The sequence below is a fragment of the Uloborus diversus genome, chromosome 8, assembly GCF_026930045.1.
Source record: "Uloborus diversus isolate 005 chromosome 8, Udiv.v.3.1, whole genome shotgun sequence".
In the NCBI taxonomy this organism is placed as follows: domain Eukaryota; kingdom Metazoa; phylum Arthropoda; class Arachnida; order Araneae; family Uloboridae; genus Uloborus; species Uloborus diversus.
In genome coordinates this window covers 33,348,199-33,372,676 of record NC_072738.1, presented here as the reverse complement: position 1 = coordinate 33,372,676, position 24,478 = coordinate 33,348,199, and the positions used below count along the sequence as shown (strand labels likewise).

The 24,478-nt window shown below is 34.4% G+C and overlaps 1 protein-coding gene across 1 annotated transcript in view; it reads left to right on the top strand.

The window, feature by feature from the left end:
• The first annotated feature begins 1,873 nt into the window (after positions 1–1,873).
• The window catches only part of LOC129228009 (neurogenic protein big brain-like), a 161,391-nt gene continuing 138,786 nt past the window's right edge, over positions 1,874–24,478 (top strand). The window contains exon 1 of the mRNA XM_054862637.1: positions 1,874–2,280. Coding sequence (XP_054718612.1) covers positions 1,874–2,280 — 407 coding nt within the window. The remainder of the gene's footprint in view (positions 2,281–24,478) is intronic.

The window sequence follows — 24,478 nt, the reverse complement described above, 5'->3', positions numbered from 1 at the left end:
GCCTCCCTGCCTAAAAACGTTCTTTAAAGGTCCCAAAACAAGAATCTAAAGCGAAATTGCTTTTACCTCGAAGTGCACAAATCGCCGAAAATTTGTCGTTATGCTGCCGGACTAGACACTTTGGGGTGCTATAAAAAAACAATCCAAATGACGTAGCAAATGCGATTATGGCTAAAAACATTTCTTGATGGCCCTTTAATGGATGGTGTTGGTTAAGGAGAGTTTTTTTTTTCTAGATCTTTTTGAAATTTAGTAAAGAATGTGGAGTGGGGCCCCCCAGGGGTGCCACTCCCCTAAGGGCAAGGGCGCACCCCCTAAATATCGCGAAGACCCCCTCCTCCAAATGCAGGAGCCCCCCCTTAAAAATGACAAAAATAACACTTAAAACACCCTTCCCCCTAACAATTTCAATGGTGCAGTCTGCGCCCTAGGTGGGCACCCCTGGAACCCAACTAAATTTACTCTGACCTGATTCCATTAGCTGTTTGGTAGATTACGCCATCTTAACTAAGGTTCATATATAAGAGGAGCTGACTTATCTGACATTTTGGTTCTAATATTGTCAGCCGAAAAAAAATAGTATTTGTACAAAGGACTTATAGCAGAAAACTGGTATCAAAGCTTTAGCTGTGTTGCCTGATTGATGCTTGATTATTTTATTCTGTAGATGAAGACGATTTAACTAATACAAATTAAAACAAATAAGGTGTGAAAATGAGGTTTATTTCAGTAAACATTTCCCGATACATTTTTGTTGAATTTGTGAACTAAGTTATCTTTCTAGATTCACCTTAAGGACATTTTACTCAAGATATCATCAATTGTTTTACAACATACCAACCAACGAATATTATAACGTATTTATAAATACTAGAAACGAGGTTGCAGCCAATTTTGTCTTGGAACCAAAATGTCAGATAAAGCAGCTGTCCATTTCAAGAGGCTACCAACAGAACGTTATTCGAAGATTTGTTTCCACGTTGTCTAACAGATGTCCCCACTAGCGTTTTCCTTCCCAAACTCTGTGAGCTCCGCCCGAGAGTTCGAACGAATCATTTCTTCGGCACTCGCTCGTTGAGAAGAATAGCGGGAGAGTTGATTCCTTCCCCCATCGAATAAACATGTGAGAGTCATATCTTAATCTCAGTGTTGTTTAGTATTTCTTAGATCGGAAGATTATTCTATTTCTGTTTTGTTTGCTTCTGACAACAGTTCCATTACAAGACGAGGCGAATACTTAATGCATTTTTGCTTTCTAATTCAAGATCGGTTATCAAGGTAAACATTTATATCCGCAAACATGTTTTCGCTTCTTACATTTAATTTTGTTTGGAAATTTTAAAGTTGAACAAATTCATTTTGAAAGTTCTATCGCTTGAAATGTTTTAGTGCCCGTTGTAAACATCTTTTTGCACAAAATGTATGGAAGTAAGAGGTTTGATTGATGCGTTTTTGGCAGAAGATTTCATGAGGAAAACTTGAACAGTATACAAATTTGGCTTAGCTCAAAGCAGTTGCAGAAAAACAAATTGCAAGCGGTCCAAATAAATTGTGTTATGACGCACTGTTGTACAATACTAAAATACAAGTAAATGTCATTTTGTTGAATGTGAATGTAAGGTATATCTGCTCTTAAAGAAAGCAGATGATAGAACTAATAATACTGTTGATTTAAGAACTTTTTATCGCTTAAAATTATATTAACTAGTTAAAGAAACAAGAATAGTGGCATTGATTATTTGTTTAGCAGCTTGAAATGGCTAATTGAGCATAAAAGATAATTATTGAATTCTGAGATAGATTTACGTTATTGCTGGCTTGGTGACATTACTTTTTGTAGCATTTGGTACAAATTAAGCTAAGTTAGTAAAAAATGGCTACTGTATCTTCAGAAGCTTACCTCCTGCAGTTGTTTTACAATGCAGAAAGATCTCGCCATGAACTCAACAAGAAAAAGACCATGTTGGTCGAATTGCGCACTCTGGAATTCTGGCGGGCCATCATTGCCGAGTGTTTAGCCACATTCTTGTACGTTTTCCTGGTCTGCGGCTCTCACGTGATGTGGTCTATACATTCGACGAACACACTCACCAAGTCTTTCACGAACGGTTTTGCGATGGCCACTGCTGCCCAGTGCTTTGGCCACATTTCTGGGGCCCACATTAACCCTGCTTTCACCTTTGCGATGCTGGTGACACAGAAAGTTACCCCATTGCGAGCTTTTTTGTACATCACTGCCCAGTGTGGAGGTGCAATAGCTGGTTCAGCTTTGCTGTACGGGTAAGTGCTGATAAATTTCTCTATATTTTCATTCCTCTAGTTGTTAATGTGAAATGCTCTTAGATTGTGTTCATGAAAAATGATTTTGCTGTCTGATCACGTTCGGCATGGAATTGACGTGCAGCCAGTTGAGGGGCTGTCGTTGCGATATTTTTTTCATTGAAATGTTTGACCCCCTCCCCATCTGTCACAAAGCGTCACATTTCACCTCACCCCCTCTCCTCCGTTTGTCACATGTCACACCATTTTTCTTAAGCATGTGGTTTTACAAAAATGTGTGATGTCACACTTTTTTGTTGCCTCCCCCTCTTTGTCACAAACTCGCAATTTCACGAACCTCCATCTCCCGCAAAGCATGACATCATTTGAGAGAGTAAGTAGCAAAAGGATGTGAGTGGACATTTCCAAGTTTATACACAAAAAATTACGTAAAAGTTGACACAAAAAGTTAACCCATTGCGAGCTTTTTTGTGCATCAATTCCCAGAACCTTTGCTAACTGAAAAGTTCAAATTATGAGCTGAAACTTCACAATAATTATATTTTGCATAAGTGGAACCGAATTGGAGGGTAAGACCAGAAAAAAATCAGAAATTTTTGAAAAAGTGCCTTTTTTGGACCACCCTAGTGTCTACCTTCGAGCAGGAATCAAAATTGAGGGAGACTGACCTATGCTGACTTAGCGAAAGCTGACCCAAAGACCTCAAGTCACGAGACTCAACAACGACGAATGGTTGGCACGTTATGCGTGAAAAAAACGAGAGAAACCTGATTTCTTCCAAAGCTTTGCTTTAAAATCTATCACGTGATTTGGGGTCTTGGTTTCATGAATGGAAGTCTTCATTCCCTCCGTTGTATCTCTTCTTAATGGTGTCCACCAGTAAAGGGTCTTGGCGCACTCTACGCCATTGAAATTTGGGGTGGTAAGGGGAAGGGGGAGGGGGTACTTTCTCTTTCTCTTGGTCAGTGGTGTAGCCAGGATTTCATTTTAGAGTTTAAAAAAGGTAAAAACCAAGCTCAACAACAGATGTCCTGGAATCTGAGTTTGCTAAAAATGTTCTAACAAATTAGTAGTTCTGTTTTTTAAAAAAAGTTTTTACGTCTGCCCTCTTTTAACTATAAGACTGAGACTTCTTACCAAAAGCTAGACACTGTAAGTGTATTATTTTATCGCAATACCATTTTTTTTTTGTGAAAACATTACGTTTTTTTTTAAAATAAAAAAAAAGGGGAAAAATGTATATTTTCAAATTTGGTTTTCCTTATATTATTCAAAGGGCAGGTATATATATAATTCTATGTATCAAAACTCGAGTTTTCTTGCGCTACACGAGCAGAGATATTATGTGTGAAACAAAATGGAAGTTTTCATTTTCATCGAGAGCAATCTCATAACCGTGAAATACTTATTTTGCGGCAAGTGTTTGCAATAGGAATCGTGCAGTGGGTGATAGAAGTTTTTGACCATATTATCAACTAAAAAATCAGCTGTCAAGGTATGGCGGGAGAAAATTGCTTCAACATTTGAACGAAGCAATTGCCTGTTCGGTGGTATTTCGATAGTTGAAATTTTAACCCTAACTCCAGTGGATTAACCTGTACTTCAGTAGATAAAGTTCATTGCTGACCACTTTTCCGTTTATTCATTCCCTTGAAATGACACAGTCGTATCAGTAAAACAGTTAAGATACCAGATCCAGTTCAGCCTCGCCAAAATAAAGCATTTCCCTGCATGTCAAACATTACCAAAAAGTGTTATCAAATTATCATGCCGTGGAGCGAGTTTCATTGCTGATGATGTCAGGAGCGTTACTTCATGAATCGCTACTAGAGAGAGCTGTACATCCTAATATTTTGACTTTTTGGTCTTTGCTTCATCGATAGTTATCTATTTAGTCCTCCGATGGAATTTGTAGCCAATAGCGTATATTTTGCGATTTTAATGTGAATAATTTGAACGTTATGAAAAGAAAGAATGCAAGTTTCGTAAAACCATTGAGCGATCTTCATGGAACCCTAGGGTTCCACGAAACACAATTTAAGAAATTCAGCTCTTGAGAGATATTATTACATGTATATTACTTCTGAGATATTTTACGACATTATGGAATACGGTTGGTAGCTAATTACAGGTGCGCTTCCTCGTTTCTGTGAAGACTCGAGCGTCCGGAAATATTGCTGTACCTCACCGCTACCAAATAGTAACAACAATAGCGTAAGAAATAATCCAGTAACTCAAACGGTCTCTTATGCAGTTTATTTACATTTTAAACAGTAGAACAAAGCAAAACAAGAAAGGTAGAGGTAATCTACCACATAGTACATTAGTTAAGAGGAAGTATGAGATAGAGGGAGTTTATTCACTTTCATTTATTGTCACACGTGGATAAGGTCTCTTAGAAATTGCCAGAGCTCGTATCAGGCATCTGAAAAGAAAATTAATTTTATGTTAGAACATATATTAGTAAAAAAGAAAAATAATACCTAGCAGGAACAAGATTTTTGGGGTGCCCTGTTGTTACTTAGAAATCATTTTCCAATAAGCATTATGTTACCACCCAGGCGTGGATCATAAAATTATTTGAAACGTAGGGAAAAAACACTGTGAGTAGGTGTAACTGATCATCTACATAGAAAAATGCAATAAAAAAATTTAACAAAAAAAAAAAAAAAAAAAATTCGCAGTTGGTGATGTACTCATTTGTTAACACCACTCACCTAGGGCAGGAAAAAATGGTGTTTATCCATTCAAAAATGAAATTAAATCTTTTACAACAACGTGATTGAATACCACAGGGTAAATGAAGAAAAAGGGTTGACTTTTTCAGGTCAAATTAATAAGTTTAAAACTTGTCGAAAGTTCCAATTTTTGGGTTCAAAATTCTGAAGATTTGAAGGAGAAATTGAGACATCTGAAAAAGCTATTTTTGTAATGCTGCCCTCCATGATCGTTAAAGAGAACAAAATACTACCTCTGCAGCAATTTTTGTGGCGTTAAAGAAAATAAGTCGAACTCGCTTATAACGAGCCCTGATTTAACGAGTATCCGGATTTAGCGAGGAAATCAGAAATATTTGGTTGGTACAATGTCTATGGGTGCATAACTCGCTTTTAACGAGCAAACCAGCTTAAAGCGAGCAATATTTTTGTGATTCGCAAAATTTCTATTGACTTCCAGCTCAGTTTATCCCTTTTTTGGTACATTTTCTTTAACATTCCAAAATAAACCAAAGTTAGTGATAAATCATAAACCCTGAGAAAAAGCGATGACAGCACTTTTTTTTAATTTGTGGAGTAATGAAACGTATAGAAATTATATATGTGTATATATGTGTAGTCCTCAAAAACAATGACGTAAGAAAGAAACATTCAGACAGTTCAAAGCAAAGTAACCAACTTTTTTGGGACTGAACAGTGATTAAAAAGTAAAAAAAGGCAACTATGATAAATTTTTATGATTTTTTTTCGCGAACTTGCTTTTTACGAGCACTCGGTTCTAACGCGAAAAATATGGCATGTCCCTTTGTGCTCGTTATAGCGAGTTCGACTGTACATTTTTTAAAGAAAATTTTTAATTGGTGTTCTTTTTTGTGACCACTGCGCCGGAAAGCGTCACCTAAGCTGCAGCTCAGAGCCACATGCAAAATATCGATAGCCCGGTTATGGTACCCTGAGACTGCAGTTTCGTCCCAGGACGAAATTACTTACTTCTTATTGCCTATACTTTTGCCACCAAGACCTTCAACTGGTCTAATATATTTACTTGTCCGGAAATGAATTTCGTTTACTGCTCTACCTCAATCTACTCCAGTGAAAATTAGAAGTACTAGATCGATATTTATTCAATTTTGGCATGAAAGTCCATTAAGCGCCCGGCTGTTTCTTCGTTTGGAAACAATCCAAGCATACACAATTAAATGTCTAATAACAACCATTTGGCATCAAGTAAACGCAATTTACCTCTTCTTCTAAATCGATATGCATAACTACCGGAGTTGAAATCCCTGGATTTGTTGGGTGCTTTATGTTAACTACGTTTGGTGAAGAGAGAGGATTTCGCCAGTTTTCTCTTGTCGTGATTTATTATAAGTGGCGGCTAAATTTGGGAACAGTGTTTTAGAAAATTTTAAACTTCTTACGTTTATAGAAGGAGCTAAGTTTCTCAAAATGTGAACGAGTACTCATATCATTCGGATAATTATTTTTTTTTTTCGAAAAAGGCGTCAAAGTTGATTTTTTATTACTGGTTACTCTACTATGTTAATTATTTAATACTATTTGTGGTGGGTTTTCGGTGTTTGATGCAATAAAATATTTGTATCTCTAACAAAGAGATGCACAGTGTGCATTTGTTGAGAAAAAACTGTACTGGACCATAAAAGGAAAAATATTGCAATGTACGAAAAATGGTAAAAAAATCGATTTTTGTTTAATTTCACGAAAATGTACGGTCTATTCGCGCAGTAGAAACTGTAAAGGAATGTTGTTAATCGTAAAGATGTGTGAAAAGAGTGTTAAAAGGAAACATTTGAGTGGTTTTAGAACAAAAAATTTAAACATTTTTATTTTCATAAAATGTTTTGGAAATTGCCATTTTTTTTCCTTTTTTTAAACTTTTAAACTCGTATCCCGGTAGCTAAAACCTTAATATTTTTCAAAAACAATATTAGAAATTGATATCTTGGGTGCAAATACAATGCATCCTAAATGTGCAAATGTGCAAGTCAAAGTTAAAAAAAAAAAAAAAAATACCCAACTGTTTTTATTATGTTTGATGAAACTGAAAGAAAAAAAAACTATTTTTATAGAAAAGAGTTTTTTATTAATCGGTTGAAAAGGCACAAGTGCTGCAGTGTGTACGTACCCACTTTAACAGAAAACTAGCTGCGTCGCCCGGCTTTGCACGGTCCACCTCAAAAATAAAAGTTATTTCAAGTGACGCGTGTTCAACAATCACGTTTGAACAAAGAAAAAAAAAAAAAGAAAAAAATCAGTAAAATTGTGCGGAAGACTGCGGAAAAACAACCAAATAAGAAACATTTTAAATCTCCCTATTACAAGAAAAGCCTTTAAAACAAAAACCAGAATTTTACTTGTTCATATTCGAGAAAAAAAATGGGAACAGATCTTTCGTTTCAATAATTTTCTTCACGCTACAAGTTTTAATAAAAGCGCTGTTACGGAAAGTTGAGATGAAGCACTAAATAATAATTTGAATGAGGGGAAAGCCTTCGAAAAATAGAGATTTTATGTCGAAATCTAAGTGTCATAATTAATAGTTTTTAATTGATATCTCTGCTAATTATAATCGAGGGATTATGTAAAATAGCCAAATATAAAGACGGGAAGATTACGAATCCATCGATACATGCGGGAGAAGAAACTTAGACATACATAGTTGTATAGATAGGTACATACGCTCAGTTTTTAATTATATAAGATCAATGCTTTCTGAATAGCTCGGACAAAGAAAACTGATTGATTAGCTTCACGATTCATTATTTTGGGAATCGCAGTATTTTCTTGTCTTAATTTTGAGTGAAAATGAATATGAAGTGCGGCTGGACAGAAAAAGGTTAGGAACCACTGGAATAAAATATTCTTTTACTAGTTTTTATTTCGTTCTTTATTATACCGTTCTTTTTTATTTATTTATTTATTTTTTTGCAAGGATGAATACCGTGTTTTTTTTTTTACTTTCATTTATTTATTTATTTTTTTGGTAAATTGCTTGGAGTTTGATATTCTTTGTACCCGTTATTATTTTTGTATATTTATGAAGCGGTTAACTTTAAAGACATAGATAAAGTAATTATGAATAATTATTCTTTCAGTCACAGCATTTTGAGAATTCTTTTGTGCAAAATATACTCTAATTTATTCCTTTGAAATTTGAAATTTGTTTCTTATTTTCATTTTCTGTGCTCAAGCATAATCGTTTTCATTATTATTATTTTAAACTTTTTCCAGGCTTCTATAAGTATGTTTTATTTAATATTGCAATTGCGTGCATCTTTTACTGCATCACTAGTTCATTCTTTTTTTCGATTATTGCGTAAGCTTTTCGATTATTATGCAGAATCAACAATATGGGGGGAGGGGGGACCATCCCGGGCGACGTCCTTCGGGGGTAACATACAAAATCGTTGGAAAACTTTGTCTCATGTAGCAACTTCAAATATGAAAACTTTCATGCGCTATGTATTTTATTTTCATAAAAAAATCCCGTACTTGCTCAAAAAATACTTTACTTGCATTTTGGGTTAAATTTATTATCCGTTCAAAAAAAAAAAAAAAAAAAAAATGTCTGAATCCCGGTTTTCACATCTACTTGATATTTTTCATAAATTTCAGAACATTTAGCAACATTTATAATTGTGAGGCATGTTTATAAATGCGTATTTATGCATAATCGAACTCTTTTCCTTTCGTCGTATGAAATAGCCAGAATCACTATAACTTTATTTATAGTAAATACCTAATTTTTAAACTAATCTGAGCTTTTAGCTGTGCTGTAAGATTAGATAGAAAAGACTACTTTGCGATTGTATCGCTTCAAAAATTGGTTTCGCTGGTAAATCTGGAAAATAAAAGGTAAACTTTTTTTTTACATGTTTGTGTGTGTGCTTTGATACGTTCCTTTACATAAAAAAGAAAGAAAAAAAGTTTGTATTTTCTTGATTCCGTATCATCCAATATTTTTATTAGTACTTATTTTTAAGTCATGTTTATGGTTCTTTGACTGATAATCTCGCATGGAATTGCAATATTAGTATTGCTCGACAGAACTCTAGGTAGTGCACAAGAAATCAAATCTGCATTTAAGAAGTTTATGATTCTGATTGGGCGAAAATATTGAAGCTGTGCTCCCAAAATTTGTGCAAAGTTACAGAACTGGTTCCAAAACTGCAGATCGCGATCCATAGGTCAATCGTTATTAAATTTCTGATGAATCACGGCTAACCAATGACTTGTTTAAACTTAATTTTTGAAAGGTGGTTGGCAGCGTTTTTTTTTTTTTTTTTTCAGGATAGCCATATTTCAATTTTTCTTTTTTTCCCAAAGCTTTTATCTGGTATGTCGCATTCCTTCTATTTTAGATCATGCATTAGTTCTGCACTCTAATACAGAAAATAAAAATACAAATATGGGATAATTCAGTAAATTTACCAATACGATGAATATTTGTGAAAGTTGAGCACGCACGGTGCAGTGCTCTAGTAGTCAATTTGTAGAGGATGATGACAAAATGAAAAGAAAAGCACTTGACTAAAGCGGTAAAAGTAGATAGGTAGTCAACTTGAAGAATTTTTTTTTTCTATCCGTGCATTATTCTTGGGCTAAGCATGGGCAACTGGACCACGTGTTGATAAGGGGGCGGAGAGGTAGAGGTTAAGGGATCACAAAGCTAAAGAGATAGATAATCTCTACCACTTTCCCTTCTACGGCCGTATCCCCCCCCCCCCGATACCCGAAATGTTTTGTAACGTAAAACAAAAGAAATATATATACTAGCTGCGTTGCCCGGCTTTGCCCGATCCACATTAAAACTAAAAATTGTGTCAAGTGACGTATATTCATTAATAAGGTGTAAAAAATAATAAAAAAAAACATCATGATTTCCCTTCCAAACAATGACGACAGATATTAAAATACTTTTAAGAAATTAAATCCAGAGAGATGGATTTGAAATGCGTAACCATGGAAACACAAAATAAAATAAGTTTAAGAAATTAAAATGTGAAAGAAAATGGTTCACAATTTGAATGGAATCGAGATTTCTTAAATTTGATTTAAAAAGGCTTGTAACTTTTTTTCCTTTCGAGATAAAAGCGTATTTTTTCGACCAAAGGTCGAGTTAGATCTGGAGTAAAAAAAGGTCGCTTTTTCCAATGGCGTCAAAAAGAAAGCTGTGGGACAATTTCTTCACTTTTTATTGATTTATTTAATGAAGAAAGTAGTGCCTAAATTTCGGCAAAGCCTAAAAAAATTCGAGCTAAAAACGTAAAAAACTCCCGCCGTAATTAAGTTAGAGCATTGGAACAAATTGTGTCAAACGCGGAAAATTCTTCCCTTTCCAACGATATATTATTTTACTATTTGCGAGTAATTTTTCACCCCCATATTCGGGAATTTATGTGAAAATTGGGCCTAAATTGGAATAAAAATAGAACTATTCATCGAATTGTTTTCGAACTGGTCTGCAAACCTTCTCAGGACTTAAAGGAACAAATTGTGAAAATTTCAGCAAAATCAGCCGGGTAGTTCTCGAGTTTTGCGAGTTCAAACAGACAGACGCTTTTTGGAGACTTCATTTTATACTATGTAGATATATATATATATCTCTACAATATATATATATATATATATATATATATATATATATATATATATATATATATATATATATATATATATATATATATATATATATATATATATTCTCTTATTCCAGAAAGGAAAATAAGTTTTTTTGGTCTTAATTGTGTAACTATTAAACGAGTGAAAATTTGAAGAAATACAGAATAAGCAATTCTAGTTCTCATTATCTTCAAAGCATACTTGAAATTTAGACAGTTATTAGGACTTCCTGCTCTCTTTCCCAATTCACGGCTGTTCAGGACTAAGGCAGGCCCCTTGTCTTTTATTAGATTTCCCTTCCTTCCCCCAAAACTCTTGTAAAACTTTCACTACTCCGATTTTGAGACTCCCCAAGGGTCGGGTCCTTAGTTTCCGATTAGGCTAGTATCTGATTATCAAGATGTGCTTAATTCAGCTCCTTGATACATCCTGCGTAAAAAATGCAAAAATTACGATTCTTCCGTTTTTGCAGCATATTTTTCAAGATAAATTTTTGTGAACTAAACTATTTTTGTGTGCATAACTTTTAAAAGGTTTTGAACTAATGTCATATATCCCTCCTTGGCGACTTTTTCCTGTTGGCGCCAAAAAATGCCGCCAAGAAAACGAGGTATGACGAGATGCGTCATATTGTCTAACCACGGATTGTATGGAAAGGCAAACATCCGGTTTACACGCGGAAATGGAAGCATCTATTAGTTTTCAGGGATGTCAGATTTTGCAGATGTATGTTGGCCTTTAAATTAAGCAGAGTCTCCTCGTTCAAATGAGCAGAATACACGCAGAAAATTTTTATTTTTCCCCTCATTCAGATGGAGTCGCCTTAACTGGACGTTTGCCACTTCCATACAATCCTTGGTCAAACAGTACATCGTTCTTTGAGATTCTTTTTTAGCACTAATAGAAAATATTCAGATAAAAATACAAGATCAAAACACTTCAGATCACAATATACTTTAAAACATAAAACCACAGCAAAAAACCATCGAATATACGCTTCAAAAATACGAGAAAGAATAGAAAGTTTCTGTACGCAAAGAAAAAACACTAGTTCTTTGAAATGCTTTCTGAATTTTTAAGATACTGATTTGGAATTTTTTTATAAGTTGAGGAATCTAGTTGGGGCTTAGATTATGCAAGTTACAAATTGCTGTCTTTCGCGAATGCGCAGAGAAAAATTAATTGCTTTAAACGTTCATATTTCATCAAGTTTTCATCATTTGAATTTCAAATTTTGGTATCGTACTTCTCGTGTATTCTGTGAAGCTTTCTGAAAGTTTGGTAAGATTTGATGGAAAGCTTTGCGTGTTATGAGTCGAAGACTTTCAACTAAAATTCGAAGTTCTGAAAGAAATGCTTATATCTTCATGAATATCAGCGATATTTTCATGAAAGCATGTAAAATAATTATGAATAGTAAGATAACTAATTTCTGAAATTTACAGCTTATTAACAGCTATTTACGATGAACGATGATCAAAAAGCATTTTTGTTTTCCTCAGTTTGTTGCTGTTTCCTAAATGCGTGGCTGATATAATGTTTAGTGGAAATGACAGCTGGAACATACCTTTTATGTGAGAAAAGTTACAAAGTAATTGATCCTTATTTCTCGAGAAATTCTTTAAAATTGTGAATTTTTGAAAGTATCCCGATACTTTTGGTCATATAGCGTACGTTAAACAAACAAACAAAAAAAAAAAAAAATAAATAAATAATAATAATAATTTGAATTTTGACCTTTTGAATTCAAATTATGTTTTTCGCAATCACGAATGTGTGTGTATGTAGGCATGTGTGTGTGGTAAAGAGTGTGTATGTGTGTAGGCATATGTGTTTGTGTCTGCGTGCAGGCATGAGTGTGATTTGTGTGTAGGTGTGTGTGTAGGTGTCTGTATGTATGCGTGTGTATATGTATGTGTTTGAGTGTGTGTATGTGTGTATGTGTTTGTGTATGTGTGTAGGTGTATGTATTTGTGTGTGTGCGCGCGTGTGTGTTTGTGTAGTTGTGTATGTATGCGCGTGTGTGTAGGATATGGATGCAACCTGGAGACGGTTTTCGCTATAGGAGCAGCATCGTGAGGAGCCGGTCGACGGTGATGGTGCGGAGGGTGGCGGTGGGAAAATAAAATGATAGCACATCAAAACAGTCAAATGACAACAATAAGCAATCGTGATTGCTCAAAAAAAAAAAAAAAAAAAAAAAAAACATTTCAGCGTTCATACGACAACAAGTTTGAACAGATCTAGATTGCTTTCGGGTTGCCAAACATAGATTAGTTTCGCCATGGATGTCATCTTAAAAAAATTACCGCCTCATTGGCAACCCCCTCGATCTCCTGAAACTATGGATATTCTACATCCCACTTTAAGGGCCACTCTCCTGTTAAACTTCCCACTACAAGGTGAATAAATATTATATTTATTCTTCTTTGGGGAATTCATTGTTTTATACACTTATGCCATCACCGCCATGCGAAACAACGTTTCAGAAACTTGATCTTTGTTCTGCTTTCTAGTAAAATGAAATATGCGCCTTTGCCACTGTCTTTAAAATAAAATAAACCCGCATTCCTAAATGACTTGCTAATACAAATTCCTCTTGCTGAGACCAATAATGTTATTGAGAAAACTTTTACCCCTCTCGTTATCTAAAGTAAATTAAAGATATCACATGTATTGGACTTAATGGATTAAACTGGGAATCTTATCAGTATGGAATTATTGACCTTTCAACCTAGAAAATTTGTTATCTGGTACAGAGTAACGATTGAGGATTTTAGGATTAAGGAAATTAAGCCTTTGAAGTATTTGATTTTGCGAAATGGGGTTGGTGTACCTTTGCTTCTCTGGGTAAATTCTCTTGGAACGTGAATATCTGGGCAATTCGTTTAAAGAGTAAGTGGTGAGTGTTAGTGGAGCAAGAGCTATCTCTTTGGGGGCTTTCGTGTTAGTAATAATTGAACATTTGTGGATTGAAAATGAAAAGTACATTCTTTCATGATAAAAAAAAAAAAAAAAAAAAAAAAAAAACTTATGATCAGCTAAGATAAAATAGCGCAACTGAAGAATCAAGGATTGTGTTTCTTCAGAAAAAGTAAACAATAATTAAATTAGTCAAAAAATAATTAGTAGGAACATCTATGGAAGCATTAAAATTAATTTATGTATCCTTTAGTCAGTTCATGTTCATTCAAATAACAGAATATTCTTCCCGTTTTAACGGATGCTAAAGTCTTCCGTCCAGACTATTTTTAGGAGGGGATCAGCCAAATTCAGAATTTTAGCCTCAGACGTAGATTGTAATTAAAGTCCAAATTTCAAAACGCTCTAATTTAAAGGTCAGAATGACTTGAAATTTCTCCAAAACATCCGTGAGGCCATGGGAATTCGTTTGTCGAAGGAAAAACATAGTTCTAAAAAGTGTCGATACATTGATAGATTGCGCAGTTAAGTTTTAAATTGCTGACATGCTCACCACAGTCGTACAATCAGCATAGATAACCTCTAATATGGTGTGAAGATGTCCTTTTGTCTGTCTAATTATTAACCTATAGCGGGGGGGGGGAGGAACAAGGCGGAGAACGTATCGTACAATTAATACGTTACTCGTTCATAAGGCCGTTGTCGTATCCATAGTTAATAACCATTATAAAGATATGTAGTACCATTACCTCCATAAATTTGACTTCTTTATTTACACGTAACACAAGGAATATCTACAGCACAAATAAAGGAAACGACACCCAAAGCTCCGGTGGGAGTCGAACACGCGACCTCCGGGATTCGAAGCGAATCTTCTACTTCAAAACCATGGCTCATCCGCAAGGTACTTGTTTCATTTAGCTGAAATTTTTCTTTAGTCATAATCAGTCTTCTCTGCAAACACTAATAAAATGTTCGTAAGCGATTGGAATCTATTGTATATTTTTGGCAAAACAACCTTTCCTTGTTTATCAAATCTCTTTCGAAGCCCCCCTCCCCTAAATTACCACTAAGCGCCATCTATTGCACATTTTGGAACAATTTTTTCCTTCACCAAACAAATTTCCATGGACTCATGAGTGATGTGGTGAAAGATCAAGTCATTTTAAAAACAAAGCTGTATCAGAATAAGATAAAATCACCAGTAGTTGATACATCAAAAAAAAAAAAAAGTCAAATAATTAGAGAAATTGTTAAGTTTTACAAAATTATAAAGTGGTGTTTAAATTTGCGATGCCACACCACTTATATAAACTGTCTTGCAGTCAGTGTTGTGGTATTAGACGGAACTCCATGAAAAGAAATAAACATGGTTAAGATCATAGCCAAGCTCAATTTTATCAGAGCCACAATATACAAGCTCTTTTACCAGTTCAACTTATCAGAGCCACATTATACAAGTTCTTTTATCAGCTCAACTTATCAGAACCACACTGTACAAGCTCTTTTACCAGCTCAATTTATCAGAGCCGCACAATACAAATTCTTTTACCAGCTCTACTTATCAGAGACACACTATACAAGCTCTTTTACTATCCCAACTTATCAGAGCCACACTATACAAGTTCTTTTACCAGCTCAATTTATCAGAGCCCCTCTATATAAGTTCCTTTACCAGCTCAACTCATCAGAACCACACTATACAAGTTATTTTAACACCTTAACTCATCAGAGCCACACCGTACAATCTCTGTTACCAGCTCAACTTATCAGAGTCAAATTATACAAGATCTTTTACCAGAACAAACTTCATGCTAATAAAAGCAATAAAACACAAACATGAATCTGCTGAAACGAAAAAGAACTTGCTTTTAATGACCAATTTAAAAATAATAACGTTTAATTAATATTAATTTAAATTTTATTACGTGTCCTACTTTATAGGAGTCTATAAAAAAAGTCAATTTCACCAACATACCCAAAGAAAAACGCACAAGGATATAATAAAACAAAGAATGGTCTTTAAAGAACTTTTTATCATTTTGCCCAGTTTACGTCAATCGATAAGAAGGAACGCCATCGACTTCTTTTCTGTAGACATTTAAACTATAAAAGAATTGCGAGTTTGAAATTATTTCCTCTTTCGCATTGTTTAACTTTTGAAGTTACTGCAGTACCGTGGACCAGAAAATAATAGCTTTATTTGAAGAATGAAATTTCGCATTCACCATTACTATAATGGCCATTAAAGAAATGGTATTGAGGTAATGGTTTTGGATGCTACATTTCAGACCGATGGAATTACTCAAAAGTGTAGATGAAACTTAAGCGTAACAAAATTTGTACTTTTTCTTGAAGTTTGGAAAATTTTTAAGTTTCTGTCATGTACTGTATAAATTTTATATAGTTTGCTACGTGAGATTAGCTTGCAGTTATTGAAGATCCCTTTTGGTCTCTAGATAAAACTTCGTATTTCTTTCAATGGTTTATTGAAGTTAGTGAGAATATGATTGTGTTATGCGAAAGGAACGTGTTAAGTAGATAGTCTGCTTCGATAAATAACTGTTTGAGTAATTCTTTAATGGTCATGGTTTCGTTAATTAATTGGAAGTAAATGTCTACCGATTCTACCAAAACTGAATACAGTCGAGTCTCGATATCTCGAAATTTATAACTCGAATATTCCTTTGTCTCAAAGTTTTCATCGGATCCCAAACTTTTGAGACTGTTTTGGAAACTTCCCATAACTCGAACTACCAATAACGCAGACGTTTTAGCCGGTCCCTTGAGACTTCGAGTTATTAAGAGTTGATTGTAGTTTGCATACAGTCTGACCACCGATGAGATGGAAGGGTTAACTTCCGTTTTACATTCGAAATGGACGAATCTATTAGCTTTCAGGGATGCCAGCCTTTGCAGATATGTGTAAGCCTCTAAATTAATCAGAGTCGCATTAAAATGAGCGAACTACGCGCATCAATTTTTCACTTTTAGCCCTCATTCAGATAGACTCGCCCTAACTGGAGGTTTACCGATTCCATAGCATGCGTAGGCCGTACATAAATGTGTTAAAAATAATTGGATTATTTTTTTTTCTAGGTGATACATATTTGATATCAATTGAAAGTTAACTTTAGGTTCTCTGTTACTAATAGAAACCGAAGGGAAAAGCTGGGAAAGTTCTTAGTCGCCAAGACTCGCTGGTTCCAATTTCATTAGTAGCCACCTTTTTGAAATAGTGGCCACTCATTACCACTTTTTTTACTGAAAGTACTAAACGATAACTTTACTTTAATTTGTTGTAATTGATAGTCCTAAATGCATTAATTAACATAAGTAATATAGTTTTAATAAATTAGTTCTTGATTTAAGTGGAAAAGATTTTATCGCCCGCATAATGCCGTTTGTGTACTTAAAGGTCAGTGATTAATTTTTTTGAGTTATAAGGTGGAAATTGACGGATCACGGACGATTTTTTTAATCGCCATTTTTTTTTTCAATTAGTCACATTGTAACCGGCGCGAACTCCAATTATTCCCCTTATGAGAAGTATATAATTTTCAAATAAAGTATTTGGTGTGGCTTGTGCGAACAATTTAACGTTCTTTCTCAGCTATCGAAGGTATGGGTAAGGAAAATACTATGTATTCTGAAAATGCAACAGAGGAATAGCATAAATATGAAATTCTAGCGACAAATATCGAAGAGTAAAAAGGTGGTTATCTGAAAATGTGGATTTTCAGAAGTGTGGAAAAGGTATACTAGTTGCAGATTTGTCATGCCGACAAGTCTTAAAGTTTCAATTATTCGCCCTATACTAGTTCCTAGCCCCATGTTTCAAGACGTGATAAAGTTTCTTCTTTTTAGTTGTATTTACCAGATTAAAGAAAAAACCCCTACATGCTTGTATTCTAGTGTTCCAAGCACCCCCCCCCCTTTTAAATTCTAAAATCGTGTTGATCTTTTAATGTTTTCCCGTATAAAGGTATGTTTAGTTAAGGGAGGGGTAGGGTTTTACACTTTCAAAAAAATCGATTTTTTTCTTTTTGGTCTTTTCTTGTAGTTAAACATTTCAAAAATATATTCCCGTAGTTTCAAGTCGATCCGCGCAAAGTTCTCAAAATTATCGAGTATTTAGTCTCTGTTTCTTCAAGCTGTAGCTGCGAACGCCGACTCAAATTCCGACAGCTGCGAACGCTCAGAACCTCAGTGCTGCTTGTTTGGGGATAGTTAAATATAATTAAATAAATAGGTATTTATAAAAAAGTCTGAGGACATTGAAGTTGCTACACGGACTCTATGGAGCTGGAATCGATGATTTTGAGCTTCTAAAACTTTAAACGCGTTTTTCTCAAAACCACTTTTTCAGAGTCTGTGTTCACTCCTATTTTAAAACTACTGGTCCGATTCATTTCAAGTTTTGTACACACATTCTAAAAAAAAAAAAAAAAAAAGAAAGAAAAATCCCCCTAACGCTGGGTTTTAAATAAAAATGGATATTTTAGTTGCAAAAGCGCGCAACATTTAGTGAAAAATAGCACTATTAACTTAAAATAGCCGCCAGAAATTTGTAAGTGAAAATTAAAAAAATCTGAGATCGTTGGTTTGAGGATTTATTAATACTTTGACTAAACTCAAATAGTTTTTGGACTTTAGATCATTGTTAGCTGAGATACAGTGAATACAGCAAATCGTCTTTTTCCAAAGGAGCTCTGGGAAATGCTCTGTCACCGGCTTATCTGTAGATATTTTTTAATCAAATTTTTACAGAACAATCTTAAAACAATATATGGATGCCTCAGTTGCCAAATCAATTAACTCCACTTTAAAAAAATCATCGTTTGTGCTCTAATAGTGCTTAATCAATGCTTAGCATGTGAATGTAATTAAATTTTGGTTCAGTACATTTCTGACCATGTGATGGCATATAATAATGCGTACAAAGTTTTAATAAATTTAATCAAACCATTTTTCCAAAAAGAAAAAGAAGGAAAAAAAATCGTAAAAAAAAAAGTTTTTTGACGCTGAAAACCCTGACTCTCCCTTAAGCAGTACTTCAGATACTGTGCTTTACCTTCCCACGACAGTATGATACGGCATTTGAGAAAAAAAATGTATCAAAAGGTATGTGAAAAAAATCCACGACGTCAAATAGTGTACAGAAAAATCAAATTCCAATTTAATCAACACTAAAAAAATTCCGAAACGTTACTGGTTATTTCCGTGAAAGGTCTTGGGATTTCACACGTTTTCACCTGTTTCCCCGTAAAAACAAGTATCATTAGAAAAAAGTTTCCTGAATCGCTACAAGTCGCACGTGTGCAGACTTTTCACTGTTGTGGAAAATATTTTTAGCAACCAGTTTAAAGATTGAATGAGCGTGTTTATTAAGTGTATCGGCCTAAGGTTACTTACGGCTTGTCCAGATTGACTAAGCTCCCAATGTGATCGAAAATGTCAATGGATAGCTACAGCTTTGCAAGGCAGGAATTGCAGGCAAAAGATATGCTTGGTTCCTTCTTGCATAGCTTTGGTCGTGGTCGCTTTGATTTTTATGGAGCCTTCTTGGTAAATTATGAAGGTTTTAATCAGTTACACGAAATCTACTTAATTTGTCTAGAAAGTTTAGAGACATGGCTGGCTTTAAAAGGACGTCGCACGTCTTCATAAAGTTTCAAGGTTAATTTCAGACAGGTTACTGACTTTTAGCGGAAAGCGTTCCTGATTTTTCCAAGATATGTTACTGGAAGAAATTGGGCACATCAGCTGCCCTTATTTTCCAGGAACGTTTCTGAATCGTTTTTACAGTGAAGAGCATATGGATAAAAAGGTATCAAACGTGTCACAAAAGACAAGACACATACCGTTTCGGATATATCAAAGTAGGTGAGTCATAGGCGGCCAATGTTCTTAAGGTAGATCGCCCCCTCCCCTCAAAAGAAAAGTGAAATCAATTTTATTTTTTCATCACAATTGCTGCATTGTAAAACACGTATTTGCAGTGCAAAATGGCTGAACTTAAAGAGATTAACTTGATCAGTTTGCTATTGTATGTAGAGATTTCCCTTTTGAGGAGGAGTAGATTTAATTTCCAGGTAAGAATATACGCATTTCATTTTACATGTGTTTCAACTCTTAGAGTTTTAAATTAAGATACATTTTCTGAACGATTATTTCTTTTTCCACAACCGCATATTCTTTTATTCACTTTAATTTTAATAAATTTAACTGATTTATATTTGTACGTTGTGCATATGGTGACCTTATCGTACCTCGGGAAAGAAAGTGACATAACTCAGGGGGAAAAAACTTTTTATGTGCACCAGTAGTTACAAATGATTTAGTCTCAAACATAAGAATGCGCGCGCAAGTATATGCTGTGATTTTTGCTGGTTATTTTTTGTTATCTAAATTAATAATGCATTAAGGCATACTTAAAGTTTGAAATTATTTATCCTAAATTGTGAAAATAAATGATGCATTACTATTGATTATATCGATATATCGCCATCGCGCACAAGTTATCCAATTAATTTTCATGAGAGTTTTGTGGTAAGAACGAGCATTAAATGTAGATTTTAAATCAATAGTACGTTTTTCCAGAATTTTGAATTGTGTCACTTTCCTTGCGGGGGTGCGATATTCATATTCCCAAGGATGTCCACCTTAAGAGAAAATACTTAAACCAGTACAGAAAAGAAATTTTCGATGCGTCAACTGTAATTTATATTTTTTTAACATTACACATTGCTCTGTTACATTTTATTTTCAATTTCAGAACAAGTGAAGTCATGAAAGCAGTGGATTAAAACAAATTCTTATTGTGATATTTTCTATTGCAAAATTTCTTTATAGTTACTTTTTTTACATTACTTTAACATTGTATTACTCTTGTATAAGCAAAAATAGAAAGCTAATAATGTTTTTCACATTTTGCAAGCGATTTCACCTTTGAAACATTATGTTCCAAGTGACCAACAAGCTACAATTTTGCAGTCGAATTACAAAAATTGTTTAATTTTATCTTACAAAAAATTACACTTTATGTGTTACAGATGAAAGTAAAATTTAACTTTTAAAAAGTCAGCTATATACACCAGGGTCTGACTAACTAAAAGTGTGGCCTTAGGCCTACAATAATGTGGAGGCCTCCTGAATAACGGAATGTAGCTGTAGATTTACAGGTTTGGGGTAAACCGGAATGCATATTTAGGGGCCCCATTGGCTATTACAGAACTATAAGTAAATTATTTATCGTGCAATTATGAATCCCCTTCGGGGCTCCTCATAATTGTGACATCGTAAATTCACTACTGGCGGAATGAATAAAAATTCTCCTTTAAGGAAGGTCCCCCCCCCCAATTAACAAGCCATTTTTTAAAATTTTTATTTTCAAAATTCTTTTCTTACAGTTGTAATGCTATGCAAAATTTTTAAGTCAATATTTACCCCTTAGAAAGGTGGGGGCCCAGGTCAAGTTGGCCTATGCGATAATCAGGCCCTGATATACTCTAAACCAAAAAATTATGAGAAATCCTGAAAGTTTAACTATGGCTTCCTTGGTTTACAAATGTTAAAAACATCCAATAGAACATGGAGAAAGTGTGAAACCTAAAATAATCTGGTGAGTTTCACATTTGATGTTGGGTTATTCCAAGAAAAAGGTTCATATAGTTCATTAAAAACTTATGATTTTAAAGATAATGACGACAGTTTTTGCTTAAAATATCGCAAATAAGTTTGTAATTTGTTAAGCAGAAAAAAATTGTCCATTAATAGTTTAAAGTATTATTTTTAATGACATATACTAGGCGTCACGTGCGGGATAAAATGACCGTATTCCGTGGAATGGCCCTATCATGGTTTAGGATACCGAAATATAACTGCAGATAAAAATAATAAAACACTCAAAATTTCACGAAGCTTTCAGGATTGTGAACATTTTCATCTCAAAAAAATTAAATTTTTTAAGCCGTTGTACTTTTTACTATTACGTAACTATCACTGTAAACCAGGAAGAAAATAGCTTGAAAAAAAAAAAAAAAAAAAGAGTGATTTACACAGAACAGTTACTTCTACTTCCAACATAATTTCAAATGTGCTGCCTAACTTGATGATGCCACTAAAAAAAGAAAACCTTCTCATTTAATTCTTATCTACACTCATTTAACGCAGTGTCTCAAGTTATGAATATGAAGCCATTCATCACGTCCCCAGTTAATTGCTTGATTTTTGAAACTTTTGTCAGTTCTTTTGATAACGGAGATACTGGAATGAAAAATAGAACAGTAGAAGAATAAAAGACTCCGAAAGATACTTTTTAAAAGTTGAACAAGCCTGACGAAAGAATGTAGCTGCTTAATAGTTTTCGAAATTTAATAGTTTCAGACGCATGAGGACAAAAGGAAATAAAAAAGGCTGCGAAAACCGTCAAGAACAGGTTATTTATTAAAACTATTTTGTTCTAGATGTTATCTTTATGTGATTAAAATTTTTGCTTCCTCTGCGAGTTTATTTCGTGGTAACATGGGGGTAGTTTAAAGCGTTCGCAGTTGGCGCAATATGAGTTAAGGAAAGTGAAATTTCAGACATTTCTTTTAACTTAGAGCTCGTACTTTGGTTAATGATAGAGTAATGTTTACCTTAAAATAGCACATTTATGCTGAATAGCTAAGTTTCTTTGAGTTAATTTGCACTATATATAAGGAGCAGATTCCTTTGAGTCTATTTTTATGTAGTTAATATCGGAAGGGCAATATTAAAAATTTTACTTTGCTTATTCGGAGTTGTGCAGACACTTTTTCTGTTTGTTCCTAACCATTTTTATATATTTTTCAAAATTGATGTAATACTATGTCCATCAAGAGATCCCAGAAACCAATTTTAGTAATGATTTGGGGGAGCAATAAACGAGAGAAAAAGATGCATTTTATTTTCATTGAAAATGGGATAAAAATTTAGAGAAGAAATTTTAAATCTAATGGGCGTACTACATCACTTTCTCCGTACGATTATGAAATTATCAATGCCTTTTAATAACTTAAAAGCAGGGCTGCGGATTTGGAGGGAAAATAACCGACTCCGGCTCCGATTTCTACTCCGGAAATTTTAGAACCTCCGACTCGAACTCTTGGAACTTTAAACCTTCGACTCCTACTCCGCAGCCCTGCTCGAAAGAATGGGTTCGTATAGCCACGTTGGAAGTAGTGATGGGCATAATCGAGTTCTCGTAATCGAATCACTCGATTATTCAAGATCACTCTAGAACTCGATTATCAGATCTCGAGTTCTCGATTTATCGTATTTCGAGTTCTCGATTATCACCTTTCGAGTTCTCGTTTAATACATTTCGAATTCTCGATTATTACATTTCGAGTTCTCGATTATCACATCTCGAGTTCCCCAACATCACAGCTCGAGTTTTCGATTTCAAAAGATCTCGATTTGGAAATATCTCGCTTATCAAGCACTCGATTATAATATGTGCTCGATTCCCGAGATCTCGATTATCAAAAGTTCTCGATTATGCCCATCACTACTTGGAAGTATAAATACTTAAATGAGAATAAATTCATGGGCATAGTAGTTCGATCACATGCTGCCTAAGGCAGTGTTTGAGGGATGTACGCAGAAGTTCTACCGGAAATCGATTTCGTTAACAGGAACACGCTTAATTACTTCCTTTTACAAAAAAGGAAGTATTGTATTCGCGAAAAAATTTTCACTCAAAAATCGCCCTTAATTTCCATTTTGCTCACCCCCAAATGAATGTTGAGTTTTTTTTTCGATTCGACCACATGCGGAAAAGTGCCTAAGAATGTATAGACACGCGAAATATCCATTTTGACCATCACCGAGGTAATTACAACGACTTTTCTCGTGACGTCTGTATGTATGTGCGTATGTGTGTATGTGCGTATGTGCGTATGTGCATATGTATCTCGCATAACTCAAAAATGGTATGTCCTAGAAAGTTGAAATTTGGTACATAGACTCGTAGTGGGGTCTAGTTGTGCACCTCCTATTTTGGTTGCATTCGGGTGTTTCTAAAGGGGTCTTTTGCACCTTTTTGGGGGGAAATCATTGTTAATTTCGATGCAAACTCAAGTGGTGTTATAATTTGGCGGTCACTTGGCGATATATCGCCAGTCTTTTGGTTGCCAAGTTTTGTCGCCAACTTGGCGAAAAATTTGGCGATTTTTTTTTTTTTTTTTAAATTTGCTTTCAATGTGGCCATTGCTAGTGATATTTAAAGAGTTAGAGAGAGAATCCCATTAAAATTGCAATAATAGGGAAATAGCATTAAATTGGTGTAAAAGGAAGTCATGTGATGCACACATCAGCTCGTTTGAAGTTAATTTAACGCGAATAATTTGTTGTAGAGCTCTTGTAGCAGCAAACTGTATCAGTATGAATTTAGTTCTCTACACGATCCATGTGGTATGTTTTGTAGTTTCATATTAATTGTGTGTCTTGGAAATCTAGTTTTCCGTGATAGAAAATCAAAAACGCTGAAGTAAAGTATATCATTGCCACGTTATTTTAGGATTCAAAATATGATGCATCCTTTCCTTGGATTTGAGCAATATATTTCACAACATGCGTTCATTTTTGTCTGCATTCCTACATTTTTCTAATTTATTTGTCAGTCAACTATTAGTAGATATGAACTGTCGATGTCTGATGATATACCGATGTCTGATATGATTTGGCTATTAAGTTCATATCGCTTAATAGACAAAAATCGTATCAATTAAAAGCAATTAATAGCAGTTTCGTTTCATAGGAAGAAAAAAACTGTACTATACACTTAATCAATCAGATATGATTTTGAATTTCTCTTTACAAAGAACATGCGTAAAAACGTTCGTATTTATATAATATTTACAATGGACACTATCTCTGTATCGTTGGCA